The sequence below is a fragment of the Diadema antillarum genome, unplaced genomic scaffold (assembly GCF_040938485.1).
Source record: "Diadema antillarum isolate AM-2024a unplaced genomic scaffold, OU_Dant_1.0 scf00000024, whole genome shotgun sequence".
In the NCBI taxonomy this organism is placed as follows: domain Eukaryota; kingdom Metazoa; phylum Echinodermata; class Echinoidea; order Diadematoida; family Diadematidae; genus Diadema; species Diadema antillarum.
The window spans coordinates 1,577,645-1,604,740 of NW_027270913.1; the positions used below are offsets into that span (position 1 = coordinate 1,577,645).

General features: G+C 39.9%; 1 protein-coding gene and 1 pseudogene across 1 annotated transcript; one reads left to right on the plus strand and one right to left on the minus strand.

The window, feature by feature from the left end:
- Positions 1-929: 929 nt before the first annotated feature.
- On the plus strand, positions 930-4,883 carry LOC139732437 (uncharacterized; annotated as a pseudogene).
- A 7,123-nt stretch (positions 4,884-12,006) lies between these two features.
- LOC139732976 (succinyl-CoA:glutarate CoA-transferase-like) lies at positions 12,007-26,744 on the minus strand. Its single transcript, XM_071643816.1, has 12 exons — positions 26,697-26,744; positions 24,661-24,734; positions 23,734-23,819; positions 23,222-23,272; positions 21,764-21,884; positions 20,811-20,902; positions 20,048-20,191; positions 17,958-18,053; positions 15,708-15,779; positions 14,515-14,612; positions 13,340-13,506; positions 12,007-12,202 (listed from the first exon to the last, which is right to left on the minus strand). Exons 1-12 carry the CDS (start codon positions 26,702-26,704, stop codon positions 12,045-12,047), a joined length of 1,167 nt encoding a protein of 388 aa, XP_071499917.1. The 5' UTR covers positions 26,705-26,744; the 3' UTR covers positions 12,007-12,044.
- Positions 26,745-27,096: the final 352 nt, after the last annotated feature.

Here is a 27,096-nt window from a genome sequence, read left to right on the forward strand (position 1 = left end):
TTGCGAGAAAGACTGAAACTGTTTGGTTGTGGACATGCCTCCCCTAAACTGAGGTGGCATGTCTACCACCACTTTCCGGACTTCTTCCGCCCCCAAGAGGAGCACATCGGCCCTGAATGGGCAGCGACCCTAAGAAAGAGGGTCATGGGACTGCGTAAGATTGCACAGTTCCTGCTGCATACCGCCTGCCTAGAGCGTTTGGTTGAATACACTAACCGGCACTGGCAGGTGGATGGCAGCCCCCTGAGCGAAAATGATCAGGCAGAAGCAAGCCTACTGCTAGAGGATGAGGGCTGGGAACAGGTAATTCCAACCCTGCAGCCGCTGAACACCGCGGCTGTCCTCCCGCACTGGTGCCCTCTGGCATATCTGTGGGACAGGTTGTCCCCACCACAGAGGGTGGCTATCGTGGAGGTAATGGGTGAGCCAGGCCCACAAGCACCGGCTCCCATACCTGCAGTCGAGGAGGCAGAGATAACCGTGCCTGGTACTTTAAGAAAACGGGTGGTCGGGTTCAATACCCACTACCATCCCGATCGGCTTCAGTCGGTGGCCAACCAGCCGGGGATGCCACCTCGCAACCCCGACATGACCACTGGCCGCAGACCCAACCACCCATTTCCAATCACTGGGCAGTTCTGAATTTTTGTGATCCGGATCGGTTCCCAGACCGGGATTTCGAAAATGACTTCATAAGGTTGACGAGGCGTGGTCCCCATTTTAAGGTGGCAGTAGGGATCCATCCCAAAGAGGCAGCCATTTACACGCAGGCCCAGTTGGATGGATTCCTCAGGCTGCTCTGCAACCCCTGAGTGTCCGCCATTTGCGAAATTGGGTTTGACTTCTCGGTACCAAAAGATCTCTGGCGCCCACAAGAGGAGCTCTTTAACCGAATTCTCGCACTCGGGACCTTGGGGCGGATCCTTGTTATGCACCTTCGAGGTGCCGCAGCAGACCCATGTGGCAGCACGGTAAACCGGCTGGTCATCCGGCTCCTCAAAAGGAAGTGTATCGCTCATCAGCGAGTTCACTTACACTCCTTCAGTGGGGATGCCGGCATGGTTCGGGCCTGGGTAGCTGCCTTCCCTCACTGCTATTTCGGGGTCTCGGGGCTGATCCAGTCCTTTAACCGAGACCAACTCCAAGCAGCGAGTGAAATCCCCCTTATCCGGCTGCTGCTAGAGACCGACTCCCTGCACCTCAAGCTGTATCTGGGGGATGTGGGTCAGCACGTGGCCAGGGTTCGGGGGATGGCTAACACTAGGATAACACTGAATCACAGCAGTGTTGTTGGTGCCCCGCGCAACAAATGTATGTGTACCATTTTTACACAAAGTTAAGTGGTTCAGTACCTGTGATTACTATCAAAATTAACATGGAGAACTGGAAAACATAGATCACTGAGAGACCATGGAAGGCAATGGATACCAAAATGGGGGAAACGCACGAAAACAGCAACAGGGGCACTCGGCAGCAAGCTGCAAAAGAATACCAGAAGATGTCATTTCACTAGCAAGAGTGGCAGATACCTAAGCTCAGGACCAAACAATGCCAGAGAAATGATTCAAAGAAGACTGTCATTCTTGACCCTCCATGACTTGGATGTTGAAAGCAGAGTGAGCCACCATGCTTCTACAGCGAGGAAGGTGAAATAATCCCAAATTGCTGCCACAGACAGACAGTGCAAGAAATTCGCACAGCACTTGAAGAATGTGGTTAAGGCAACCAAGGAAGAAGTAGAAATTGAGACTAACTCAAGAAGTCCTCCATGTGTATAGAGCAAACGTGTAGATTGAGTTCTTCTGGCCCAGCTGGTTGTTTTAAAAAAAGGTCTGGAGACAAAGTGTCAAGGAGGACTGTTGATGACTACAAAAAATGCTCCGGTGGAGAAGGCTGTACTAGTGACAGAGCCTTTTGGGAGAAAGCACTCTGTATGTAAAGTGTTCTGGAGTGTTGAGATCATTGGTAAATGTTCCTGAATTGTGCCTGTTCTTCTTAAAAGAACAAACAAAGGAACAAGAAAAAAAAAGAAGAGGACAATTGATTTGTTAAGAGACCACAGGGGTGATGGTGAATACAATGATGAAACATTTAGGCACTTGATTTCTTCCAGCATTTTCTCACTGGAGAAAGATTCTTTAGCCAAAAGATTTACCTCAAGCTTTATGGTGAACACAATGATGAAAACACTAAACCACATTCAAGAGTTAGCTTTCATCTGAACCAAATTTTGGGGAGGTTAATTTTGCCACACGAAACAACAAAAATGAAATATGTAGTGGCTTCTTACGGCATATTCAGCTAAAATTTGGACTAGCCTTCCTGGTCAGTAAAAATTAACTAGAATTTTACTTTTCTGTAAAATTGGTGGCATTCACTTTTTTTATTAACAGGGAATAACTTAAATGATGGCATAGGCACTTATTGATTGATTTCGAAAGGATTTCTTACAGTGGCTTTTACATGGCAAAAATCATTCAAATTATCATAAATTTATGTAGAATGCTTAAGTTTACACGCAGTCATTTTTCTTATCATTAAAAATGTACTGTTTCTGAGCAATTAGGAAGATGATGACAGATGTTCTTGTTTATTTTTATTTTTTTTTATTATCATGTGACTGGGGTGGAGATAACGTTGACATTTGACGTCATTGGCGGCACCCATGCTAGCTCAACTTGATCATCATAAGATTACCATTTTGGCTGGCCAGCTAGCGCAGTGCAAAAGTCAACTGTCGATATCCACTCTCATTTTTTGTTCTTTTGTTTTTAACCCGTTTAGGACGATTTGATTTTGCTACAACACGCATTTCCCATAGACACCTGCCCGAGTATACTCGGGACTCGTCCTCAACGGGTTAATAACAAAAATAAAGAGGGGGTGAGTTCCCGGTGCACCCCCTCTAGATCCGTCACTGTGATATATGTATTAATATATGCTTTTTTTTCATCACTTTTTTAATACCTACATACTGTAAAAGGGGACATTTTTGTGGTGTTGAAATTTTCAAACATTTCATGACCCAAAAACCAGTTTGAAAATAAAAGCATACAAATAGTTTTGCTTGTAATATGCTTCAGAAAGATGTCTTTATTCCACAGAATTAAAAGCAAGCTACATTGTAGAGTCTGCATACCCAGCTTAGCATGAAAATATCCACTCTTACAGTAGTTCTAGTCATGTGCAAAATTACATAATCTTCTCTCCCCTGTTTTTTGTTGTTTCTACATAGATGTGGATGCATGTAGAACAACAATGTTTTTCATCACTTTATTAATATCTTTACAGTTCTAGTCATGTTCTTTTATAGTAATCCGTTATCCCCTCTTTTTTTTTCTAATTTCCCTATAGGTCATATAGAAGCATCTCTATGACCCCTCTTCTGCAGGAGACAAAGGGTCATTGTACTCTGCGAGGAATTTCTTAGAAGCCCGAAATGTCACAATCGACCCAATGAAGAACATCAATGCTGCATATGATCTACTCGAAAAGTACACATAGGCATTGGTCCTTGCTGCAGCATTGGATTTCTTTGGGCTGGAAGATGTGGAAGGAGATCCAACCAAAAATGCATTCTCCCTCCAAACTCATCACAGTTACAAGCACTATGCAGATCTAGTAATGTCATCTTTTGTGGATTCATACATGTTTCCAAGGGAAAGCGAAATGATTCCCTCAGACCAGTCATGGATATGCCCACACTGCAGCAAGAAATATGCATCCAGAAAAATGCTGATGAATCATGTCAAGTCAAAACACTCTGGTGTGGATGTTCTCTAAAATAGTGCTACAGCACCAACACAGAATGCAACCGAAGATCACATTCTGAACTATTCTCATTGTGCACTAGGCCTCGGAATGGTTGCACTTAACTTCAACGATGCCAGGGGAGATGGTGATCGCATTATCCGACTCCACAAGATACTGCTTTTGCATTTCAAGGCAGCTAAAAAGCCAAAATGACTCTAGATGGCATTCTGTTACTAATGCTTTATTTGCTTTGTGAAAAGACTCAGTAAATTCATCAAAATGAATGCCATGAGCAGACAGTTTGAGAAAGAGAAGGAACCACCAAAGATTTTGAAATACTTGTCAAATGTGGGTTCGGAGAAAACATCCCCAGACAAGTTAACAAGGGAGCATGAGGACGATTTATTGAGGAAAGCTGACAGCATGGAGACGGATAACGAAAGTAGCGAGGGGCTGACGGAACTGCAACCGGGTGACTCAGATCACATTTTGAACTATTCTAGCTGTGCACTGGGCCTAGGAATGGTTGCACTTGACTTCAATGATGCCAGGCAGATGGGAGATGGTGATTGGCATCATCCTACTCCACAAGATATTGCTTTTGCATTTCAAGGCAGCTAAAAAGCCAAAATACAGCTTGCAGGTTCTTAGACTTTTAGCGCAGGTTAAGTGCTTTCTCACACCGAGGCTATCGTATGAACTAACTTGGAACCACTTTGTCAACACAACTGGTGAAATAAAAGGCAACGTAGAGGTTAATCGAGCATTAGAGCATCACAACAGGGTGTTTCAAGAAAACTGCCAAGGATTTCATGGAAAAGTTACTCAAAAGAGTGTTACAAGATCTGTGCAGCAGCTACATCAGGTACTGGTGAATGTGGATAAGAAGGTAAAGGTGAAAAGGGCTTCATCGAGACGTCACCTCACTGCTAAACCCAATATCATCTCTCTTGCTAAGAAGCTCAATGAGGCATGTATCTTTGAAGAGACTGCAAATCTTTGCCATTCAAGGTTTCCAAATTTTCCAGTATATATCTTTCTTGAGCACCCTTTAAGTACCAGAGCTACAAAAATGTATTTCATCATCTCTAAAATCCTTGTCGCGGAAGAATCAATTTACAAGCAATTGAAAGTTATCATGAGGACATGAAATAAACATGTTACATTGATGAAATGAAGCCAAGTCTGATATCCATGGCATTGATTAGTGTTCAAAGGCTGTCAGTGTTCTGTCGGCAGACTCCTTGGGAAACATCCAACACATGGGATTTCCTCAACAAGGTGGTCTACAAGATGGATTGGGGGGAGGGGGGAATCAACACCTAAATCCTGTTCCCTTTTCCAGTACCATCTCCTTCCTAACTGCAACTGTTTCCTATGCATGTACATTGTACATTGTACAGTACTTAGTGAGATGGGATACAATGGATTCATTTCCTGAATGTCATGACCTTTACACAAATGATTATTGACCCTGCATTCTGACAATTTACAATCTTTAAGTGAAATTACACCTGCTACAGATGGAAGGGTCTATGCAGATGCTGCATATGAAAATGTCACAGAGTGCCTTTATTGAACTTCAATAATCTTTCAGCATCCTCCTTGTACAGTGACCTACAAGAAATAAAAGAAAAATCAGGCCTTCTTTTCAATGTCCCAAGAGTCATTAACACCAGGATGCTGCAGATTTTGACAAACCAACAAAATCAAATGCACTGGATCAACCTCGTCTAGTAGTTTTCATTCAGGACGGTGGTGGAGTTGAGCAATGAACAGTAGTTGGAGATGGGGTGAAAGTGAGCTACACTCCAACTACAACAGCTAATGCGCTCATCTTTCTCCTGGCAGTACTACGCATTTGATCTGGATTATCCAAAGATATATTCACAGACACTTGGTTTCTTCCAACAGTTCATGATAGGGGACAAATTCTTTATAGCAAAAAGATTTATCTCCAAATTCATGATGAACACAATAATTAAACACTTATTACATTCATGAAAGAGAAAATTATAGGCTTTCATTCCAGCCGAATTTTGGGGAGGTGACACAGTGACACAGTGCCTTTGGAGTCTTCTCGTTCTTTTCCTAGACTGACTACTTAATATTTAGTATGCATTGCTAATTTTGTAAGGAAGCACAAAAAATGCTCACTGTTGGGGATAAAGTACAAGCCGTGGATGAGTTGGGGAGGTGGGATAATGGGAAAATTGTTGAAATAATCGAGGAGGCAAGTTCCAGTTCCAGCGGCATCACCGCTACTGGCGTTAGTACTACTACTAGTGCTGTCGGCAGTACTACTAACGTCACCCGCCACTACCGGGTGGCCTTATCGTATGAACTAACTTGGAACCGCTTTGTCAACACAACTGGTGAAATGAAAGGCAACGTAGAGGTTGATCGTGCATTAGAGCATCACAACAGGGTGTTTCAAGAAAACTGCCAAGGACTTCATGGAAAAGTTACTCAAAAGAGTGTTACAAGATCTGTGCAGCAGCTACATCAGGTACTGGTGAATGTGGATAAGAAGGTAAAGGTGAAAAGGGCTTCATCGAGACGTCACCTCACTGCTAAACCCAATGTCATCTCTCTTGCTAAGAAGCTCAATGAGGCACGCATCTTTGAAGAGACTGCGAATCATAGCCATTGAAGGTTTCATTGAATGGATTCATTTCTTGAATTTCATGACCTTTACACAAATGATTATTGACCCTGCATTCTGACAATTTACAATCTTTAAGTGAAATAACACCTGCTACAGATGGAAGGGTCTATGCAGATGCTGCATATGAAAATGTCACAGAGTGCCTTTATTGAACTTCAATAATCTTTCAGCATCCTCCTTGTACAGTGACCTACAAGAAATAAAAGAAAAATCAGGCCTTCTTTTCAATGTCCCAAGAGTCATTAACACCAGGATGCTGCAGATTTTGACAAACCAACAAAATCAAATGCACTGGATCAACCTCGTCTAGTAGTTTTCATTCAGGATGGTGGTGGAGTTGAGCAATGAACAGTAGTTGGAGATGGGGTGAAAGTGAGCTACACTCCAACTACAACAGCTAATGCGCTCATCTTTCTCCTGGCAGTACTACGCATTTGATCTGGATTATCCAAAGATATACTCACAGACACTTGGTTTCTTCCAACAGTTCATGATAGGGGACAAATTCTTTATAGCAAAAAGATTTATCTCCAAATTCATGATGAACACAATAATTAAACACTTATTACATTCATGAAAGAGAAAATTATAGGCTTTCATTCCAGTCGAATTTTGGGGAGGTGACACAGTGACACAGTGCCTTTGGAGTCTTCTCGTTCTTTTCCTAGACTGACTACTTAATATTTAGTATGCATTGCTAATTTTGTAAGGAAGCACAAAAAATGCTCACTGTTGGGGATAAAGTACAAGCCGTGGATGAGTTGGGGAGGTGAGCTAATGGGAAAATTGTTGAAATAATCGAGGAGGCAAGTTCCAGTTCCAGCGGCATCACCGCTACTGGCGCTAGTACTACTACTAGTGCTGTCGGCAGTACTACTAACGTCACCCGCCACTACCGGGTGGCCTTATCGTATGAACTAACTTGGAACCGCTTTGTCAACACAACTGGTGAAATGAAATGCAATGTAGAGGTTGATTGTGCATTTGAGCATCACAACAGGGTGTTTCAAGAAAACTGCCAAGGACTTCATGGGAAAGTTACTCAGAAGAGTGTTACAAGATCTGTGGAGCAGCTACATCACATACTGGTGAATGTCGATAAAAAGGTAAAGGTGTAAAGGGCTTCATCGAGATGTCACCTCACTGCTAAACCCAATGTCATCTCTCTTGCTAAGGAGCTCCATGAGGCATGTATCTCAGAAGAGACTGCAAATCGTAGCATTCAAGGTTTCAAAACTTTCCGGTATCTTTCTTGAGCACCCTTTGGGTACCAGAGCTACAAAAATGGATTTCAGCATCTCTAAAAATCCTTGTCGTGGAAAAATCAATTTACAAGCAATTGAAAGTTATCAGGAGGAAATGAAATAAACACCTACATGTTACATTGATGAAAAGAAGCCAAGTCTGATATCCATGGCATTGATTAGTACTTAAAGGCTGTTAGTGTCCTGTCGGCAGACTCCTTGGGATACATCCTACACATAGGATTTCCTCAACAAGGTGGCCTACAAGATGGATTGGAGAGAGGGGGGAATCAACACCCAAATCCTGCTCCCTTTTCCAGTACCATCTCCTTCCTAACCACTGTTTCCTAAGTCTTCCTTTGCATGTACATTGTACAGTGGTGAGATGGAATACAAGGGTATCATTTCTCGAATTTCATAACCTTTACACAAATGATCATGGACCTTGCATTCTGAAAATGAACAACATATAATAAGGAAATAGGGCACCTGTTTTGGATGGGTGAGTTTGCAGATGCTGCAGATGAAAATGCTACAGAGTACTTTTATTGTTAATCTTTCAACATCCTTCTCAATTTACAGTGACCTACAAGAAATAAAAAATCAGACCTTCTTTTCAATGCCTACAGAGTCAACACCAGGATGCTGCAGATTTTGAAAAACCGACAAAATCAAAGACACTGGATCCACCTTCCCTGCAAGTGGAGTTCAACAATGCACAGCTGTTGGAGACAGGATAAGAGTGAGCCACAATCACACAGCATCAGTGCAGGCTTTCACGATTTATTGTCAATAGGGAATTAATGGCAGAGTCACTAACTAATGGATTTCTTAAAGATCTCTTACAGCAGCTTTTACAAGGCCAAAGATCCATCAAATTATCATAAATTTATGTAGAATGTTTCGAACCCACACAAAGTTTTCATCCAGTCATTTTCTTAATCAAAATATGCTGTTTCTGAGCATTTAGGAAGATGACGACAGGTGTTCTTGTTTATTTATTTTTTATTATCATGTGACCCGATGTGGAGATAACATCGACATTCAGCGTCATTGGCTGCACCCACGCTAGCTCATCTCAATCGTCATAAGATCAGCAGCCTGGCCGGCCAGCTTGCGCAGCGCAAAATTCAATTGCCGATATGTGTTGTTGTATTACTATTCTCACTGCATGCATGCACATGCGATTGATGCAAATTATGACACACAATGTTTCTTGAGTGACGTCATCATTTGTTACTTTATAATCACAGACTTTGTACAAATCTCACAAAAATGCCATAATACTGCACAGTTGAAGGGTGTAACAGCACAGAAGGTCACACATCAAGCATAGGCAAAGTTTTTTCCTTATTTCCTACCCTAAGACAAAAAGGGCAGGGATGGCAATGGGTTTGATTTGTCATGACGAAAAGGGAAGTACTTCAATTCAACTTCTCATGCTCTTTCACATGCTTGAGACGTGTGTTCCAAGCATTTTAGCCCACGACATATGCTATCAAAATGTATGGTTGCTTTCTCCGAAAATGTTTTCTTATATTTTACATTAATTAATGATTGTAATCTATGCATAAAATCAGTTTTGGGCTCTAAATCACTTATTAATGCTCTAATTAAGCTAATTTCTTTTTAAAAATGTTTCTTGTATCAGTCTCCTGAGACATAGGATAAAAAAAAAATCTGTATCAAAATTAATTTCTTATGTATTTGATTGTTTTTTGAATTTCTTATGTATTTCTTTGTTTTTCGACCTTTTGTTTTTGTTTGTTTTTTGGCCAAAATTTGTCACAGACATTTTTCAAAGCTTGATTATGCTAAAATAAATTAATTTCGTCCATTCTAAGTCAAGATATGAATTTTTATGTGAATTCATTGAAAAAACACAATTTGCATTGGATTTGTACACAAAATCACGTTTTGGAGCAATTTGGGGTTTGACAAATTTTTTTCGAACGGGCGTCATTCAAGATATGAATTTTTATGTGAATTGATTGAAAAAACACAATTTGCATTGGATTTGTAGACAAAATCACGTTTTGGAGCAATTTGGGGGTTGACAAATTTTTTTTCGAACGGGCGTCGTGTCAAAACGGTACGCGCGGGCGCAACAATTTTGGTCTCAAAAGTTGCGTGATACTTGAAATAAAAAAGTCATGAATCATCACGGCGGGAGCTTATAGCACTGCGAAGATATTGCGCGAAACGTCGAGGCGTCCGCCCCCCCCCCCCCCCCCCCCCCCCAGCCTGATTAGGGTTAATATTATATATGTTCATAGTTTACACTTAAAGTTTTTTATACCAAATGGGATACAAGTTCTAGTGTTAGGCAGGCAGTTAATAAATTATTTCTATCATTCAAATCTGCACACTTTCCTCCCTGCAAAAACTGCAGCAGTCCTTAGCATGGCTGGCTCTATTCTATGGAGCTCCTGAGTTTGGTGTGTTCTTGTTGTGTGCCTGCTTGCTGTGGGCTGGCTTAATTGTTGACTAGCTTGACAAAGGGACATCATATCAGCAGAAATATCAACTTACACAAAAGTTTACAAAATACAACCAAAATTTTGGACTTTTTCATTGCATTAAGTTACATGATTTATCTGTTGTGTTGCCTTTTGGAATTTGTTGATTTACATTGTATAAACAAAGTTTAGTGTAAAATGCAATCATCACTCAAATGAAAATCAGCTAGATGTTAAGGATAAATCATCAAGATCACCTTGATAATCTCTGTCTTGGTCATGTGACTACAAACTCTCCCTCGTTTCATAAACCATTCACTTTTTGTAGGAAAAGACCCAGAGCTTCTTTTGATTTAACTAACCTTTGAATATGTACAAAGGAATATACCAATACTTTTTAAAATCTCTCTGGAAAACAGTCCATCCTTGATTTGATCTTAGGTAAGCAAAGTCAAAAGATGGTGCAGTTTAATATCAAACAACATTGTAACAAAGAATGTATCCACAGCAAAGACATGTTAATGCCTGCTGGGGTTAAGAAATATATGGTAAACAATGAAGCTGGCCATAAGTGTCATCAAAAGAACTTCAGGCAAAACTTGCACTTGACAGTGTTTGCATTTGCTATCACAACATCATACCTTTTCTTTAAAACTATTCACAGGATGAAGTCAAATCAAGGCAGTGGAGAACTAGAAATTAAGTGATCGTTGCGCTTTTGATTTGAGCGTATCTGTGTCCTTATTACATAAAAACTCCTGGAACATACATTTATATCATTAAATGAGAATAAGCTGTGCGCACTCATTTGGAAATATTTCCTCAGAAACTACAGGCCACTCCCATTGTAATGAAATTCTTAGTAACTAGCAGTTTTTGTTTTTTGTTTTTTTTTTCTATATAAAAATGTAGTTTATCCAACCAAAGAAAGTATATAAAGATATAATGTATATCCATAAATACAATTTTTCATATTTATCATATTTATCATTTATCATATTTTTTATGTTAATAAAAACAACAATATATCGTTGCTGGGGCGACAAGACCTCGTATCTACAAAATGTCAAATGTTCAGGAGAGCCAAAAAACATGGTGGCCAAAGCACTGTGGCGAATGGGATAGCCTTTCCTTTGACATGCCCTGGTGGCTTCATTTTTGGAGTAAAATAGTTGGGATTTGGACAGGACATCACTTAACCCATTATTTGACCATTAATCCAAAAAAGCCATTTTCACCGAAATTGCAGATACAAGGTCTTGTCACCCCAGCGACGATATGTACTTTTATCTAATGTGAAAAAAATGTATTTGAAGTAGTGTAGGGGATAGAAAAAATAAATGAGTGAATAATATGAATAATTTGGGATCTGCATTTTCATTCTGTTATACCTTTATTTGCTATAATTGGACGGCAGTGTATTTAACTACAGCTTATACACCCTCAACATGAAAAAAAAAACAACAACAAGAACCTATAATTCTCCATTCTTCTAGATCGTTTCAAAACATCCACTGATCTTCTGAATTCAGCAGAGCAACGGTACTCTTGCTTCACAATATCACATGAGTGACGTCATGGGATTTCATCAATTACATTTTACCCTATGTATGCCACGATAATGCCCTGTCCACAGCTACGTGTGTGAAATTTGGGCATAATTGACTCACTGGCACAAGAAAGGGTTAATGATGAATCACATTTCACACTGACCCACTAGACCAAAGACAACATGAATGGCAAAATCATACCAGTGGGTCCAAACTCTGCCGAGCAGAGACTTGCCCACAATCAGCATTTCACTTCTCTGTCTCACCCAACGGCAAGTTGATTGCGGACTGTAAATATTTCAGAACGGAATCCTATGCTATTCCCTTGGTGATAGTTTCTTTGGTACTTTTCCTCTGGTGATAGTACATCTCAGACTGGGAGTGCTATGGCCTTCTCTCTGTGTAGCTCGTCGACCTCGGACTGGCTGTACCCTAGCAGGCTGGTGAGAATGTCTGCCGTGTGCTGACCCAGGGTCGGGGGAGCCAATCTCCCCTCTGGCTCTATGTTGCTGTACCTCACAGCATGGCCTGGTCAAAGAATCAAACAAGACCCTTCACGTCAATAAAAAATGTGGACTCATTGTCATAAGATATTTGCGATGTAAAGGAACATATCTCTCAGTATACAGTATGCACTGAATTACTATCTGTTTGCTACATGATGAAGTTCTGGGAGACTTAGTAACATGTATCAAAGAACTGGACTATCAAATAATGATAATTTGAAACAGTAAATGACAGTTTGTTCTTAACTTGTTGATAGGTTGATTTTGCTACAACACACATTCCCATAGACACCTGCCTGAACATACTTGGGACTCGTCTCCAACTGGTTAACATTATGAACATTCAGGCCACAGTACATAAACCTGAACCAAATGATTTTGGTAAGTCTATATCAGCACACTCGAGTTGAGGACAAGAACTGGGAATAAATGATAGAATTTGCAAACATGTGTGATATATGGAGAAGTCTTTTAATCCCTATTGAGGTGCCACACATCCAATATCATGTTTGATTCATCAATGCTGCAGAGTTTAATGGTTAATACAATATTTTCCGCTACATACTATTCAAGTGTGACAACTTTCATGACCTCAAAGTTCAAATGCACTCCATTATTCTTCATGGTGTCTCCAATTGATATGGGATGTGCCTGGTTATTAGTCTCAACAACCCTTCACAGAATGAAATTCCATTACCATCCCCTGGAATCACACATGCTACTGTAATGTTTCCCACTAGAGTAAGCCAATGTCTGGTCTCGGAATTACATGCTTAATGAAATTCCTGTAAGCATCAAGTGCTACCAGAGCATTCCAATTCGGTGGTATCCCCATCTTCTCCACTGATGAGACACCAAAGCACCTGTTAGAGAACACATCTCACCCTAGTACACATGCAATTTATACCACAACACGTGTCCTTCAGTGCTAACATTCCCCCTCCTTGTTACAATCTATTATGCGTCAATGCATATCAAGTGCTTCCTTCCAGAGAATGTTCACGATCATAAACTCCTCTCAAATATTGTGACTCCAATGACTCTGTTACAGCATCACAGATTCTCTATAATTTCCTACCAATGAGCATTCTAACTCCTGCATCCCTCTCTCCCTCCAATCTCTCTCACAGCAAGATTCCAATCCACGCCTTCAGCATACCTGGCACTCTAATGTTTCCCACCGTGGGGTGCTCCATCTCAAGAATCATGTCATTGTGTAAGACTTGGGGGTCGCTGAATACCTGGCTCATGGTGTTGATTGGTCCATAGGGGAAGCCACACCCCTCCAGAGCCTCTAACCACTCCCCAGTAGTCCGCTCCAACAACCTTTCATTAAAAAATAAATAAACAAATTATGCAGACATCAGATTTGTGACTGGTGTAAAGCTTCAAGAGAACCCTCTGTTAAAATGGGCCATCTGCTCGTCAGTTCATCTTGTAACAAATCTTCTCTAGAATAGGCATTAGCCCTCAACAAATATCCTCTCTCTTGATGTTGTGATTAATGTGCTCCGATCATTGACTAGATTTGACACGCAGTAAACTGTAACTTATCTGGCTGCACCCTGTTACCATGGAAACACTCTTGCAAAGTTTCCAAGTGCTGCATCTCATGGTATGTGAAGGTTAGATTCTCCACACAATTGCCAACATGGACTTGGAGTACCTGTTTCAATTCACTGGAGCTTTCACAGATACTACATCATCACACAGAAACACTTGAAAGTGTTTCGGTCCCTTTGTATTTGTTGTTTGTCAAAGCATGGTAAGCTTGCTACATTTCAAGTGAAAATACTCACTTCATGTGGAAAAACAAATTAAAATCAGTAGCAATATCATTTGACCACACATGTGTACAGCATTAATTATTCCCATAGAATGCTATGTTAATCATAAAAAAAGAACTGTCATGATAATTTTCCACATTCATTTGATTAAATCTGGGCCACATTTCATTAAAAGGATTGCTATGTTAGTAACTCTTGCTGGAATGGCAGGGGTCATGGTAACGACAAGAATCCTGCTTCCTTTCCTGATTGGCTGTTGCTACAAAAAGTTGCTATTCAAGCGATTATAATTATGCTATCATCTTTCATAAAAACAGGACCCTGATTTGTCGGTTCTTTATCAAGAAAATAAACCTTCTCTTTAGAGGCAGTCATTTGTACATTACACAGGTATACACATACATACACACACACACATTACACATACCTTTACACCCAATACTATCCGACTGAAAAATTGAGTACACTATCAAGAGCCTTTCTATCTCCACTGACAATACTCCTCAATACAGTAACTCTGAAAACTATTTTGGAATACATTGCATACCTCTTGGACAAGATGGGCAGCAGCTTGTCTCTGTTGGCAACTCGCTTTGCGTTTCTCTGGAAGCTGGGGTCATCTGCTAGCTCTAGAAGGTCTATCCTCTGTTGGTTGGAGTGTAAGCAAGAGTCCAGAAAATTGCAGATAATTATGCTGATGTTAACCTCTGCGCAATGCCTACTTGCATGAATCCATAAATATGCGTTATGAGACATGGTTAGGACGAGGGAAAACATAAAAACAAACAAGAAGTGATGATTGCTACTACATGCATATACATAAATGTCATTTTCTGTTACTTCTAGACAATGAAAACTTCAAGACAGACGTATCGGGTAATGTCCTTTTTTCCCCTTTGTGTTCAGTCATTTGTTACGTCCTAGCTCACCACTCCCCTGATCAAAGTGCTTCATGCTTTTCAGAAATTTTCAGTCTTGTCAGGCATAGTCACATCCAATAAAGTGTAAGTTTTTTTTTTAAGCATCACGAGGTTGAGCCCTGCAGAAGATGCCCTTTATGCCACTATCCATGTCTGTTTTCCAATTCACTGACCCATTATATAATATGTTTGTCTGCCAAACTGGATGAGACAATGCATGAATCTCTGACACAACCTCCTATACAGTTATTGAAATAAAATATAAAATTTTTGCTCTGAATTCAGCATTTTCCTACGCTGAACTTTGGATATTCAAATGGGTGATTGAACCTCATTCCTTCAATTTGTCCAATATGTTGGCAGAATTTTGTCTGCCTTCCATGAAGTGATTATCATCATTCACACGAGAAAACAAAATCAAGATTATCAATGGTAACTATGATGAGTATCATCATATCGATAATGACAACAGGGATACTTACGTCTACTACTTCTACTGATACAAGTACTACAAATACCACTACTTATCACCATCACCATACTATAAAAATGATATAAATAATTAGCAACAAATTAAATGATTACACTCTACAACACAGTTCCACACAGCATAACATAGAGATAGGGGGGAAGGAATCATTGAAATGGTGAAGTCTTCAGGTAGTTTATAGGAGGTGTGAGTTAAGTCATATATATGTTTGATGGCAGGGGATTAAGAGGCTACACATAGGTGAATGTGTAGTATTGGGTGGCTATTGTCACCTAGTTTAGGTATCACTTTGTCTACAGAGGGTAATTAAAAAAGCAGGAAAAACCTCACCTTGCAGAGTGTCCTGAAATGTTGATCGTTGCCAGCCCCGATTATCAGGTATCCATCACTGGTTTTGAAGGCCTAACAGGGAAGGTAAATATGCAATATGCAATATGATCTCTTGGGTCATTTGGGTCACTCATTCAGTTACACCCAATACGCTTACACATGACCTCGTTTTTTTCCTCCAAATTCTTATAAATCAGAAACTGGATCTGAAACTGAAACTGAAAGTAACAGATCCATTTTCTGATTTACAAGTATTTGGAGGTTACACTTTGACTGGATGATTAATAATCTACATCAGTTCATTCAACATCAGGTGGTTGCTTGTGGATTTTCAGAAATATTTCATGTCAAAACAACTTACTGCCAATCTAGTATCAGTATCTTTAGGGCTTTTTACACTTGTAAATTTTTGCTTAGCCCCGGACCAACGGTGGGGCTAAGGGGGGGCCTTAGCCCCACCGTTGGTACGGGACTATCCTTAGCCCACTTTCTGTTTACACTCGTTTTTGCCAAAGTGGGCTAGCCCCACCGATAGTACGGTACTATCTGGCCCTGCAAAATAGCAGGGGTTAGCACCGCAATTGCGGTGCCAAGCAAGTGAGTGTAAACAGAACGAAAAAATAATCCTGGGCTAAGCGACGGAGACGAAGTCCGACCCTCACTGACCAATCAGAAACGAGGTAATCAAGTGCTGCCGGTGCGTGCGTGTACGTGTATAGTACACAGCGTAATTATGAATATTCATGTGGTTTGGAAAGTCCGGGGCTAAGAAATACGAGTGTAAAAAGGTCAGTTTTCTCCTTAGCCCCGGACAAGAGATAGTACGGGACTAATTGGCGAGTGTAAAAAGCTGAAAAAATTGGTACGGGACTAACGATAGTCCTGGGTCAGAGAAAGTCCGGGGTTAAGAAACACAAGTGTAAAAAGCCCTTTTTTTTAAAACTTGTGTGCCATCCCTGGGTGTCATAATTTCTGCATCAGTTTTAACCCTAAAAAGGCCGGGGGGGTTGAATCAACCCCCCCCCCCTCGACATTTTTCGCGACTACTCCGCTGCGCGAAATTTTTTGACTGCGCCGTTCGCTGACTTTTCACTTTCAAGTCTCGCGCATCTTTTGACACCATTTTTGCGAAAATCGCGCGTACCGATACGACGCTGCATGACGTTTTATACATGCCTGTCAGACCGAAAATGGCTCAAAAACGTGATTTTGTGTATAAAGTCTATGCAAATGGAGTTTTCTCTTCTTATTCATAAAGATATGATTATTTTCACTTTCATAGGCTGAAAATAATTAATTTTAGCCTAATTATGCTTGAAATAGGTTCTGTCATAAATTTTGTGAAAAAAAATGATAAAACAAAGGTCGAAAAAACAAAGAAATACATAAGAAATTCATAAAACAATAAAATACTTAAGAAATTGATTTTGATACCAAATTTTTTTTTCGAGTACATTGTTAGGAATGCTACAAAGAATGTTTTCACCAAAAATTAGGATTCTAGGAGCTTCAATATCTGATTTAGAGCAAAATGTATGATTTTATGCATATATTAGCATAATTAATTATTATGACGAAAATTTCCATTTCTTTTTGTATAGCTTGATAAAATACGCCACAGGTAATGCACGTGCCAAATTTCATGGCGATTGCGCGACCGACGGCCGAGATCTCAGGGGGGGGGGGGGGGGGGGTTGAATCAACCCCTCCCTGGCCACAGAACACCCAAAAAAGCCCGGCCTGGTTAGGGTTAAGGTATTTAAATTTGCTATATCCTAAGATTGCTGTCGGATCAGGTACATTGTAACGCCTATTAGTGCATTGCAAAGAATAGCAAAATACAGCCAAAAAAGTGGATAGTGGTATCCTCTATATTAAAAAAAAAATGTGATGCAAGTCAAGTCCACTCAATCATAAGTGCAACCAGTGGGTTTTAGACTGTTATTAAATTCAAACGAGAGCATCCAATTCTCACCTATCCACAAAGTAGGCCTATACATCATTTGTTTTATAAAATAGGCCTGTAAATTCACGAAATTCGACCCTTTTCCCCATATGTGTCTGGTACATCTACAACACTAAACAAGGCTTGAGCCGTTCATTTGGATGTTACCGGACACATGGCTCAGTGTGGATCAGTAAAAATCAATGCATGATAACTGACCAATCAGACTGCAGAGATTCTCAAGCCCATTTTACAATTAACAGCTGACACTGTCATGAAGCTCATGAAGCGTCGGCGCAGCATACCTGGTAAGGGACAATGCTCTGGTGCTGCGTTCCCCATCTCTTAGCCTCTGTTCCAGCCATCAAGTAATTTGCGGCCAGATGAGTGAGCAAGGACACCTGATTGGAGATCAACAAATCTTGGCTGAACAAAAGGGGTGTGCAGATGAGACTTTGGTGAACAAAAGGGGTGCATGGACGAGGCTCTGGTGAACAAAGGAGGTATATGCAGATGAGATTGGTAAACTAAGGAGTTGCACAGATGAGACTTTGGTGAATAAAAGGGGTGTACAGATGAGACTTTGGTGAACAAAAGGGGTGTACAGATGAGACTATGGAGAACAAAAGGGGTGTACAGATGAGACTTTGGTGAACAAAAGGGGTGTACAGATGAGACTTTGGTGAACAAAAGAGGTGTACAGATGAGACTTTGGTGAACGAAAGAGGTGTATAGGGCCCCATTTCATAAAACAGTTGAGCAACTCTTGCTGGAATGGCAATTGTCATCGATGGTAATGACAAGAGTCCAGCTTCCTGGCTGGCTGTTGCTATGGGGAGTTGGCCATTCCAGCAAGAATTGCCATCCTAATATCTTTTATGAAATGGGTCCCAGATGAGACTTTGGTGAACAAAAGGGTTGTACAGATGAGACTATGGAGAACAAAAAGTGGTGTACAGATGAGACTTTGGTGAACAAAAGAGGTGAGCAGATGAGACTCTAGTGAAGAAGAAGAAGAGGTGAATAGACGAGACTGGTGAACAAAAGACTGGTGAACAAAATAGGTGTGTGCAGATAAGACTTAAATAGGTAAATTGTTGTGATAGCCATAATTCCTATCAGAATTGATAACATTATTTTGATGGAGCAAAATGCAATATGTTGAATAAGGTTTGTCTCTTGAACAATTAAATGACAAACAGCTGTGAAGTGGTAGTTCTTGTGCAGGTGATGATGTACAATTGACCATGTATAATTCTAAAATGTGAGATGCAAGCATCCAGCTATGGCTGGGATGCCCATTAAAATTACCAGGACAATCAACAACAATTGTACCTACAACAATCGTGGCAAAGTGTATCGAAAATAACAAAGTTTGTTACAAATTTAATGAAAAATGATCACAGTTAAAATTGTTCAGACAGCAGAGAAGGGTGATGACACGGTGAAATAAAAACAAAGATGTATCAAAAGCTTTCCAGTCAAACACCATGAGCAAGAACACCTGGTCGGAGAGCAATGATTACTAGCACCATTGTTATCACTATTTACACTTAAGGTTAATCGTTTCACACAACCAGGCTCCCCTATCCACATAGCAACTTTACACTGCTCAGTAAAATGTGTAAGGACTTTGGTACAAGTGAGACACTAATTGGCCACACACATGACTGTTGTCAGGGATGAAACTGGGACTAACAAGAGTGTCGATCACAGATGAATCAAAGATTTTAAATATTCAAGGTCATTATTTTCACCCTGCAAATTTTGACCTCCGAATAGGACTACAGATATAGAGTATAACTTCACTTGCACAGTACTTGCTTCATATCAGTTGGAAGAGTGCAGATGAGGTGGTCATAATACACATATAAACATTGCTATCAGTCTAGTGGATGCTAATGAGAGTTATTAGGAAATATATCATATTTGCCATCGAGTAAATTGTGTTTCCCTACCAGAAGTCAAACATCAGCAAAGGATCACCTATGTGATGGTGACTAGGAATTTCTCTCTTAAAGGAATGAGTCAGAGATTGATAAATGAATGTGATCTTTGCAACTAAAAAATTGCAATTTACTAGCCAGACATGGTTGACTCATCATCTTGAATTAAAATGTTGATTCTGTGCATGGTCTGAGTGCTCACTACCCTTATCAGGTCTTTAGTTTGGGTTTAGTGACTTAACCTGTTTTAAAGAGTAGTCCCGAGTATACTCAGACAGGTGTCTATGGGAAATGGGTGTTATAGCAAAATCAACCCATCCTATATGGGTTAAAAGACCACATGATTTCAATAGGTTCTACCCAGTGTATGATTTAAAACTCAATATTCAATAACTTGGTCTTATAACAGGTGTGAGGGTCCAGTTTGCCACAACTGGACAGAGACTGACCTGTGTGGAGAGCAGGTTGGCGTCTATTCGCTGACCTTCGCCCGTCTTCATCCGGTGCAGGAGTGCGGCCAAGATGGCCCCCTTGGCGTACAGCCCTGTGGAGAGATCCGTCATGGCCACGCCCACCTTGCAAGGGTCACCTTCCTGTGTTGTTGGTATACACAAGGTCAACGGTCAAAATGGAATTGTGACGTCAAGAACTCAATACATACACTCAAGATGAGGGCGCACAGATATGAGTGGAACTCGCTCACACATGAATACAGGCACTAACTGGCATGCTTGAATGTAGGAAACTACACATTTGCTATTAAAGCACACAAAGTTAAATGGTGGTAAACTCTGGGGTAAATAGTGTCCCATTCATTAATCTTCACTGCTAAATGACATACTGCACAACTAGAGTCAACTACTAGGCCTTTATAGAACAGCTCTACACATTGACTTCTTTTTTTCTTTTTTAGGTGGGGGGGGGGGTACTCTTCATACTCTTCAGTCTGTCACAAAAGACAACATACATCAAAGATCAATGCGCATACAAACAATTTCTGTTCCCTTTATTGATATTTCATTTAATACTTCAAAGATAATACAGGTCTACACAACTGTAACATTTCATGTAAAAAACTACAAACATGCAAAAACTTTGCCTGATCCTAAATTATCACCTGTTTATACATGATACTACAACACTTGGATGTCCATTATGCCTTGTTTATGCAACAAACCTGGTCTATATTTTTGTACTTAAAATCTATCTCACCTGAGGTCCTGTGATGTTCATTAAGCCCCCCATGCCTGACGCCGTCAGATCGTAGCCACCCCTCTTGGAGTATGGTCCACTCTGGCCATAACCTGTTGGGAGGGAACATTTCATCAGCTGTCATCGTCATAGCAACAGAGCAGCAAAATTCTTATCTGTTAACTTCAATACTAGGTTAAAACTGGTATCATTCTCAACAGAGAAGAATAGCAGCACTCATACATATTTACATTACCTCAAGACAACTCTGAGTTATTTCCACTATCTCACACTACTTTAAGTGTTTTTTTACATAAACCTGAAATTCTCTGACATCAAAAAAAGAAATTGAGGTGGATTACAAAATACTGTAAAACATGATATATTCGCGGCACGAAATTTTCGCGAATTGGAGCCGACGGCCTTTTGCGTGGCAAGAAATTTTGGCGAATTGCCACTTGCGTTCAATGCATATAGTGTAGATAAGAAATTTCACGTGCATTTTAATTTCGCGAATCTTGGCACTCGCGAAATTTGCGAAATTAAAATGCACGCGAACATTCCTCATTTTACAGTAAAACCCAATTTCTGATTCATTTAAAAAGCTCGTATACAGTCACTTGTATGACATTTTGACATTGGAACACACATGTAAGTGGGGTCACTTGATAAGAATCAGCTCCAGGCAGTTTTTGTCGACAAACCATTTGATTGCATTTTATTCCACTCATATAGTAAATTTAGATCAAAACAAGGGAAGTTTACATCATATAATGGGGCAACACCCAAATTTTTTAATCACGGAAAAAAAAGTAAGAATATGCAAGTACTTTTTTCCTATTTGTATACCACTGCCAAAACGAAAGGACCATAATTCAGAGTGCCTATAAGAATGTTCCTTGTCATCTATCATTAAAAGTTTGATACAAAGTGGGAGCCATTAATGAGTTCCCTTCTTTGGGTGACTAAATTACCTGTGATGGAGCAGTAGATGAGGCCAGGGTTAACAGTTTTCAGCTGATCGTAGCCCAATCCAAGCTCCTCCAACTTCCCTGGGATGTAATTTTCCAGTAAGACGTCACTTACACCAACAAGCTGAGGAAAGGAGAACACAGCAAGATGAGCAACTCACATCGGGTAATTCTTTGCCTGTTTTGTGTCACAACATGTTTGTGGTCTAAGCTCATCTCCTATCTTAACCTGTTGAGGACAAGCTGATTTTGCTGTAAATAACACACATTTCCCATAGACTATACTCAGGACTGTCCTTTCCTAACCCACGAACTGTATGATTCTATAATTCCTAAAGACCACACTGTGTTTCCTCCCTTCCCTATGCTAGAAGTGGAGGCTCCTTCCTCTTCTCTCTTTTTTTTTGGTATGGTTTTGTGCTAGGTTGACACCATTTGCTAACTATTGCTAAAGTCACCTGGCCAAAAGAGAACAACATCAGTTGTCAAATTCCTTGTGTGTGTGTGTGTGGGGGGGGGGGGGGGGGGACCACATCAATACCCCCCCCCCCCCCCCCCCCATCTTGATTAAAAGTCAAGTGGAATCAATATAGTTGTGGTTCTCTGGAAACAGGGAATTTCCTCTTCATGTCCTATCCAAGGGACAGGGTATTCTGTCTCTTTCTCGAAGGGATGACATATGATTAGAAATGGCATTGCTCTGCTGGTCTGGGTCAAATTAAAGCCCAAGTTATTTGACTGCTAGGCAAACACACTACCAACTGAGTCACCTTAACACCCTGTTAGAGTTGAAATAATTTCTCTTACAAGGGAGTACATTATGTATTCCCAAATATGGTACTTCATGTACTGTGTTCTCTGTGGGGTCAAAGTTTTGTACAGTCAAAAGACAACATCTACTGCATATGCCGAATATTTCGCACGGTTTTTATTTACGCGAACTGGGTGGTATACGTGAATTCAAAAACATAAATATCAACTCTGATCCCGACATGAATGTCACGTGCATGCATACACTTCTCCATTCAGTACTGTATTTCACAATCGGGACTTTAACCACAAACAAAATTGTCAGGAAGTCCCAATTTGTTAAAAATTAGACTTGCTAAATAAATGGCATATACAGTATTCCTAACAGAAGTATTGCACAAGATTACTACATGTATATTTCAGATCATCTGTACCCAAGGCTGACATTCACACCATGTTCATGAAAATCCTACATCAATTTTGAAATTCTTGTCTGCAACAATAGTATTGCTTGGCTTACTGCAATGAAGTGAAAGAAAAAAATGTTGTTCTCTTCATGAAGCTCAAAAAACATTATAAGAACATGAAACTTTAATAGAAAATATTGCATGTTATTTATAGCAAGCATCAGTGATCAATCCATACACCATGTAAAAACCATAATGAATTGTGGCAAACTTTAATTTAAAAGAAAGTCACTGTAAAGCTTACCTTTTGAACAACTTTAATTCCTTCCGGGTGCTTCAGATTCACAGCCAGACTCTGAAATGCAACCAAAAAACTTGATCCTGATAAAATCCCTGAAGAAACTTGAATGAATGTATAATGTTCATCCCTCAGAACTTAAGATCAGATTGATAAATGAATATTTTGAGTACAAAGGAAAGCATGACAAAAAAATCTAAACATCTTTTATTCTGCAGTCAATATTAGTGATGCAATCTGGCAGTGTCTACAGCAATATTCTTACGTTCAATAAATGCCACTACAAATGTTGTGAAGCAGATTTCACATATTCTTTATACACAATGTACAGGTTTGTTTTCTCTATCATGCATATCTGCTCTGTCATAGTGATTGCAGAGTTAATCAATTATCAACTGTTTATAATCACAATGTTATTGCCAAACTCTACATCACATGCAAAAGAAGAATACACAGACAATATATATAGTATAATCAAAGATTTGTCACAGGAACATAGAATTATCATATCATTGTACCTTTTTGTTTCTGTTGATTGAGAGAAAGTAGCAACTCTCCCCAGCAATGAAAGGTGGGCCCCACTCTCTTGTTTCATCACCCAAACCTGTATAAGCCAAAGACTAAATTTTTAGAGGCAGTTTTGAACACGTCAGCATCATGGGGAAACTTCAACAGGCAAATCAGATCCTTGGGTTGAGTTGATCACTGTTGGCTGGACAATGACATTCACTACTCACTTTCCATATATTTTCCGTTGTCATTCTGATTATGACATGATCAAGAAATCTTTTGTTCTGCATTTCCTCACTTCAAGTTTGAAAGTCTTTGCTCATACCAATTTCAAACACCTTGACAAGATTCTCCATACAATGTAGCTGAAACTCAGAGCATTATAACATCTCTAGAACACATTCAATCTTTATCTGCTAGACGACTTGAGCTCATAAAATAAACCCAATCACCTCCACATATTGGATTTTGGGTATGATGACCTCTTTCAAATGGTTATAAATTTTCTCTCACACTTACTACATGATACATGTATTTGTCCAGCTTTCGTCAAACCCAACTTGAATTCCAGTACCAGACAGTGTCACACATTGCTGGTAAAAATCATATTCATCAATTACTGTAAAACGAGGAATGTTTGCATGCATTTTAATTTCACGAACTTTACGAGCGCCGATATTCGCGAAATTAAAATGCACGCGAAATTTCTTGCTAACACTATATGCATTGAACGCCAGTGGCAATTCGCGAAAATTTCATGCCACTAAAAAGGCTGTCGGCTCCAATTCGCGAAAATTTCATGCCGCGAATACATCATGTTTTACAGTACATAACTTGTCCATTCAGACTAATTGCTTCAAGTTTGTTACCGACTGTGAAATTTACTGCTACAAAGATCAGATGTCTAACACTGAAGTGAGTCTGTCAATTCTCACCTGGTCTCTCAACTTTGATAATTTCTGCTCCAAGGTCACCAAGAAGCATTGAACAGAATGGGCCAGCCAATACCCTGTGGGCAAACATGGAGAATAAGCTTTTCAGTGTTTGGGGGCAAACAAAACCCCTATGATGTACATTCTTTCTTCCCTGATAAGTTCACAAATGAACAAATCAGGTACAAGTTACGAGAGAAAGTTAATCCCACCTGTGAAAATAATACTTTTGGGGAAGTGCACTGATACAATGTACTTTGTAGAATGAAAAAATATATTAATGTCAATTGGAATCCTGAACAATCCAACATATGCTGCCATGGCAAAATTTCATTTTATGTATACATCTGATTTTTGATCTATCATTGATAGATAGCCACCCTTATTATTTTAAACAAAATATATTCTCCTTGTCAATTACTCAATTGGATATTATACAGATATTGACTTATCAGAGGTGGAATATAACATTTGAGATCCTCGCGGGAAGTTATATTTTTGTTGAGGATTATTATATTTTTCCGAAGCGCATAGCGCTGAGGAAAAATATAGTATTTCGAGACAAAAATATAACTTCCCAAGGGAAATGAAATGTTATATTCCTACCGAAGGAAAAAAGTCAATATCTGTTATATTATATGACCTACAGTACAAGAAATAAACTGCTGTATAAAGTAACACAACTTCTCCTTTTTCAAACCCACAGTCAAATTCATGAACGCGCGTGACAATGCTCGGCACTGTTAGTGGTATGCAATCGAGCCAAACCGAGCCATAACTATGATGGCTTTCGCGTAGGCCCTACTATCGGTAATTCGTTCTTCCGCGGCATATAGCCGTGCAGGAGCATTCCTAGAACAGTCGCTATTCAATCATACGTAGGCCTGTAGCGAGGGCCTATTTACGTAGCGGTAACGTTAGAGCTACATTTTGTAATGACAGTTGTAAATTTTTTTTTTTTTAAATTGTAGAAGACTAGAGTCTACCGTAACTGCCGCTTTTGGTCTATCAAGAGCAAGCTTGTTGAGGTAAGTGTTTGTGGTGATGTATGAGAATGTGAACTTTCTAACAATGTAGGGCCTAATCTCTTCTGTCTGCAGTCACTGGTACATGAACTGTAGACTACGGACCTGGCCCTGGTCCAGGTCCAGCGCTAGTTGTAGCATAGAACTACCGGTGTCAAAGAAACTTACTCAGTTCAGGCGGTGGTAATACTAATGGGAAATCCTTTGCCTTCCGGCCCTGTCACGACTGTCTAACATTAACGGGAGTAGTAGGCTCTACAGCTTCCAACACATTCACCAGTTTGTTTCTCTCTCAAGCTGCCATACCAGTTACAACACTGCTAACAGTTTGACAAAAACAAATCTGTTGCAATTTCGCAATTCTCGCTTGTAGCGCGTGTATGCTGTGCATGAAGTGTTGTCTACTGCTAACGCTTTACAGTAGTGTGCTGTGTACTGTGGTCACGGCGATTGCATTCGTGTATGTGTGTGTGCAAAGCGTCTCTGTGTATGTTGCGCGCATCATAACAATTGGTTTTTTGATGACGTCACCCCTCCTGATATAATGCATTTGTTTGACGTAGTCGCTGTTATATTCCATGGTTGTACGTAATTTACGTCATGTTATGAAAATATAACGCTTCTTATCCTTGTGACAATGGTCACGTGACTGCATTTTGACCAATCACACATTGATATCTATATAGGTCATATAATATAATACAGATATTGAGCATGAATGATAGAATGATGCTGGCAATGCCAGTCACATTGGTCCTGTCAACTCAGAAGAAGAACAGTTTTATTACAATCACCAGAATGTGTCAAGAGCACAATTTTTCTTAAGTTTTTTTTTTTTCATTATTTCCATTTTTAAGGCAAACTTTGCTTTCATTCTTAGGTTTTTGACTTCCCTCAGTTTGTAGACAGAAATCAGCAAATATGATGAGTGAATACGAAATGACATGCCATATCCATCCTCATCTATTTCAGGTCAATGGTCACTGGAGAATTTTCCTTTTGATGATCACTCACCTTGTCATATCAACAACTCTGATCCCACTCAGTGGATTTACTGCCACCGATGCTGCCGGGAAAAAAAAAAATTATATGCCATTTATCTTTATGGTACAGAACTTTCATTTTTCCCCTATTTTCTTTTATTTCAGTGGATATAAAAATTCTGATATAAAAGAGGTCAAAATATTCTATTTTCTAAAATTTATAAAGTAAATATCGATAGTATAGTAAAAAGCTGTGATTTGAGTTTTACAAGCACTACTTGATTGATTCTAATGCTGTTAGTTTTACGAGCGAGGTATAACTTCTCTTGCATGTTCCGCTTTCCTAATTGCATGTTAAACCTTACATAATACAATTACAAATGTCACATGCGGAATGTAAATTGTATCACATCTTGTTGCTACCCATGTGA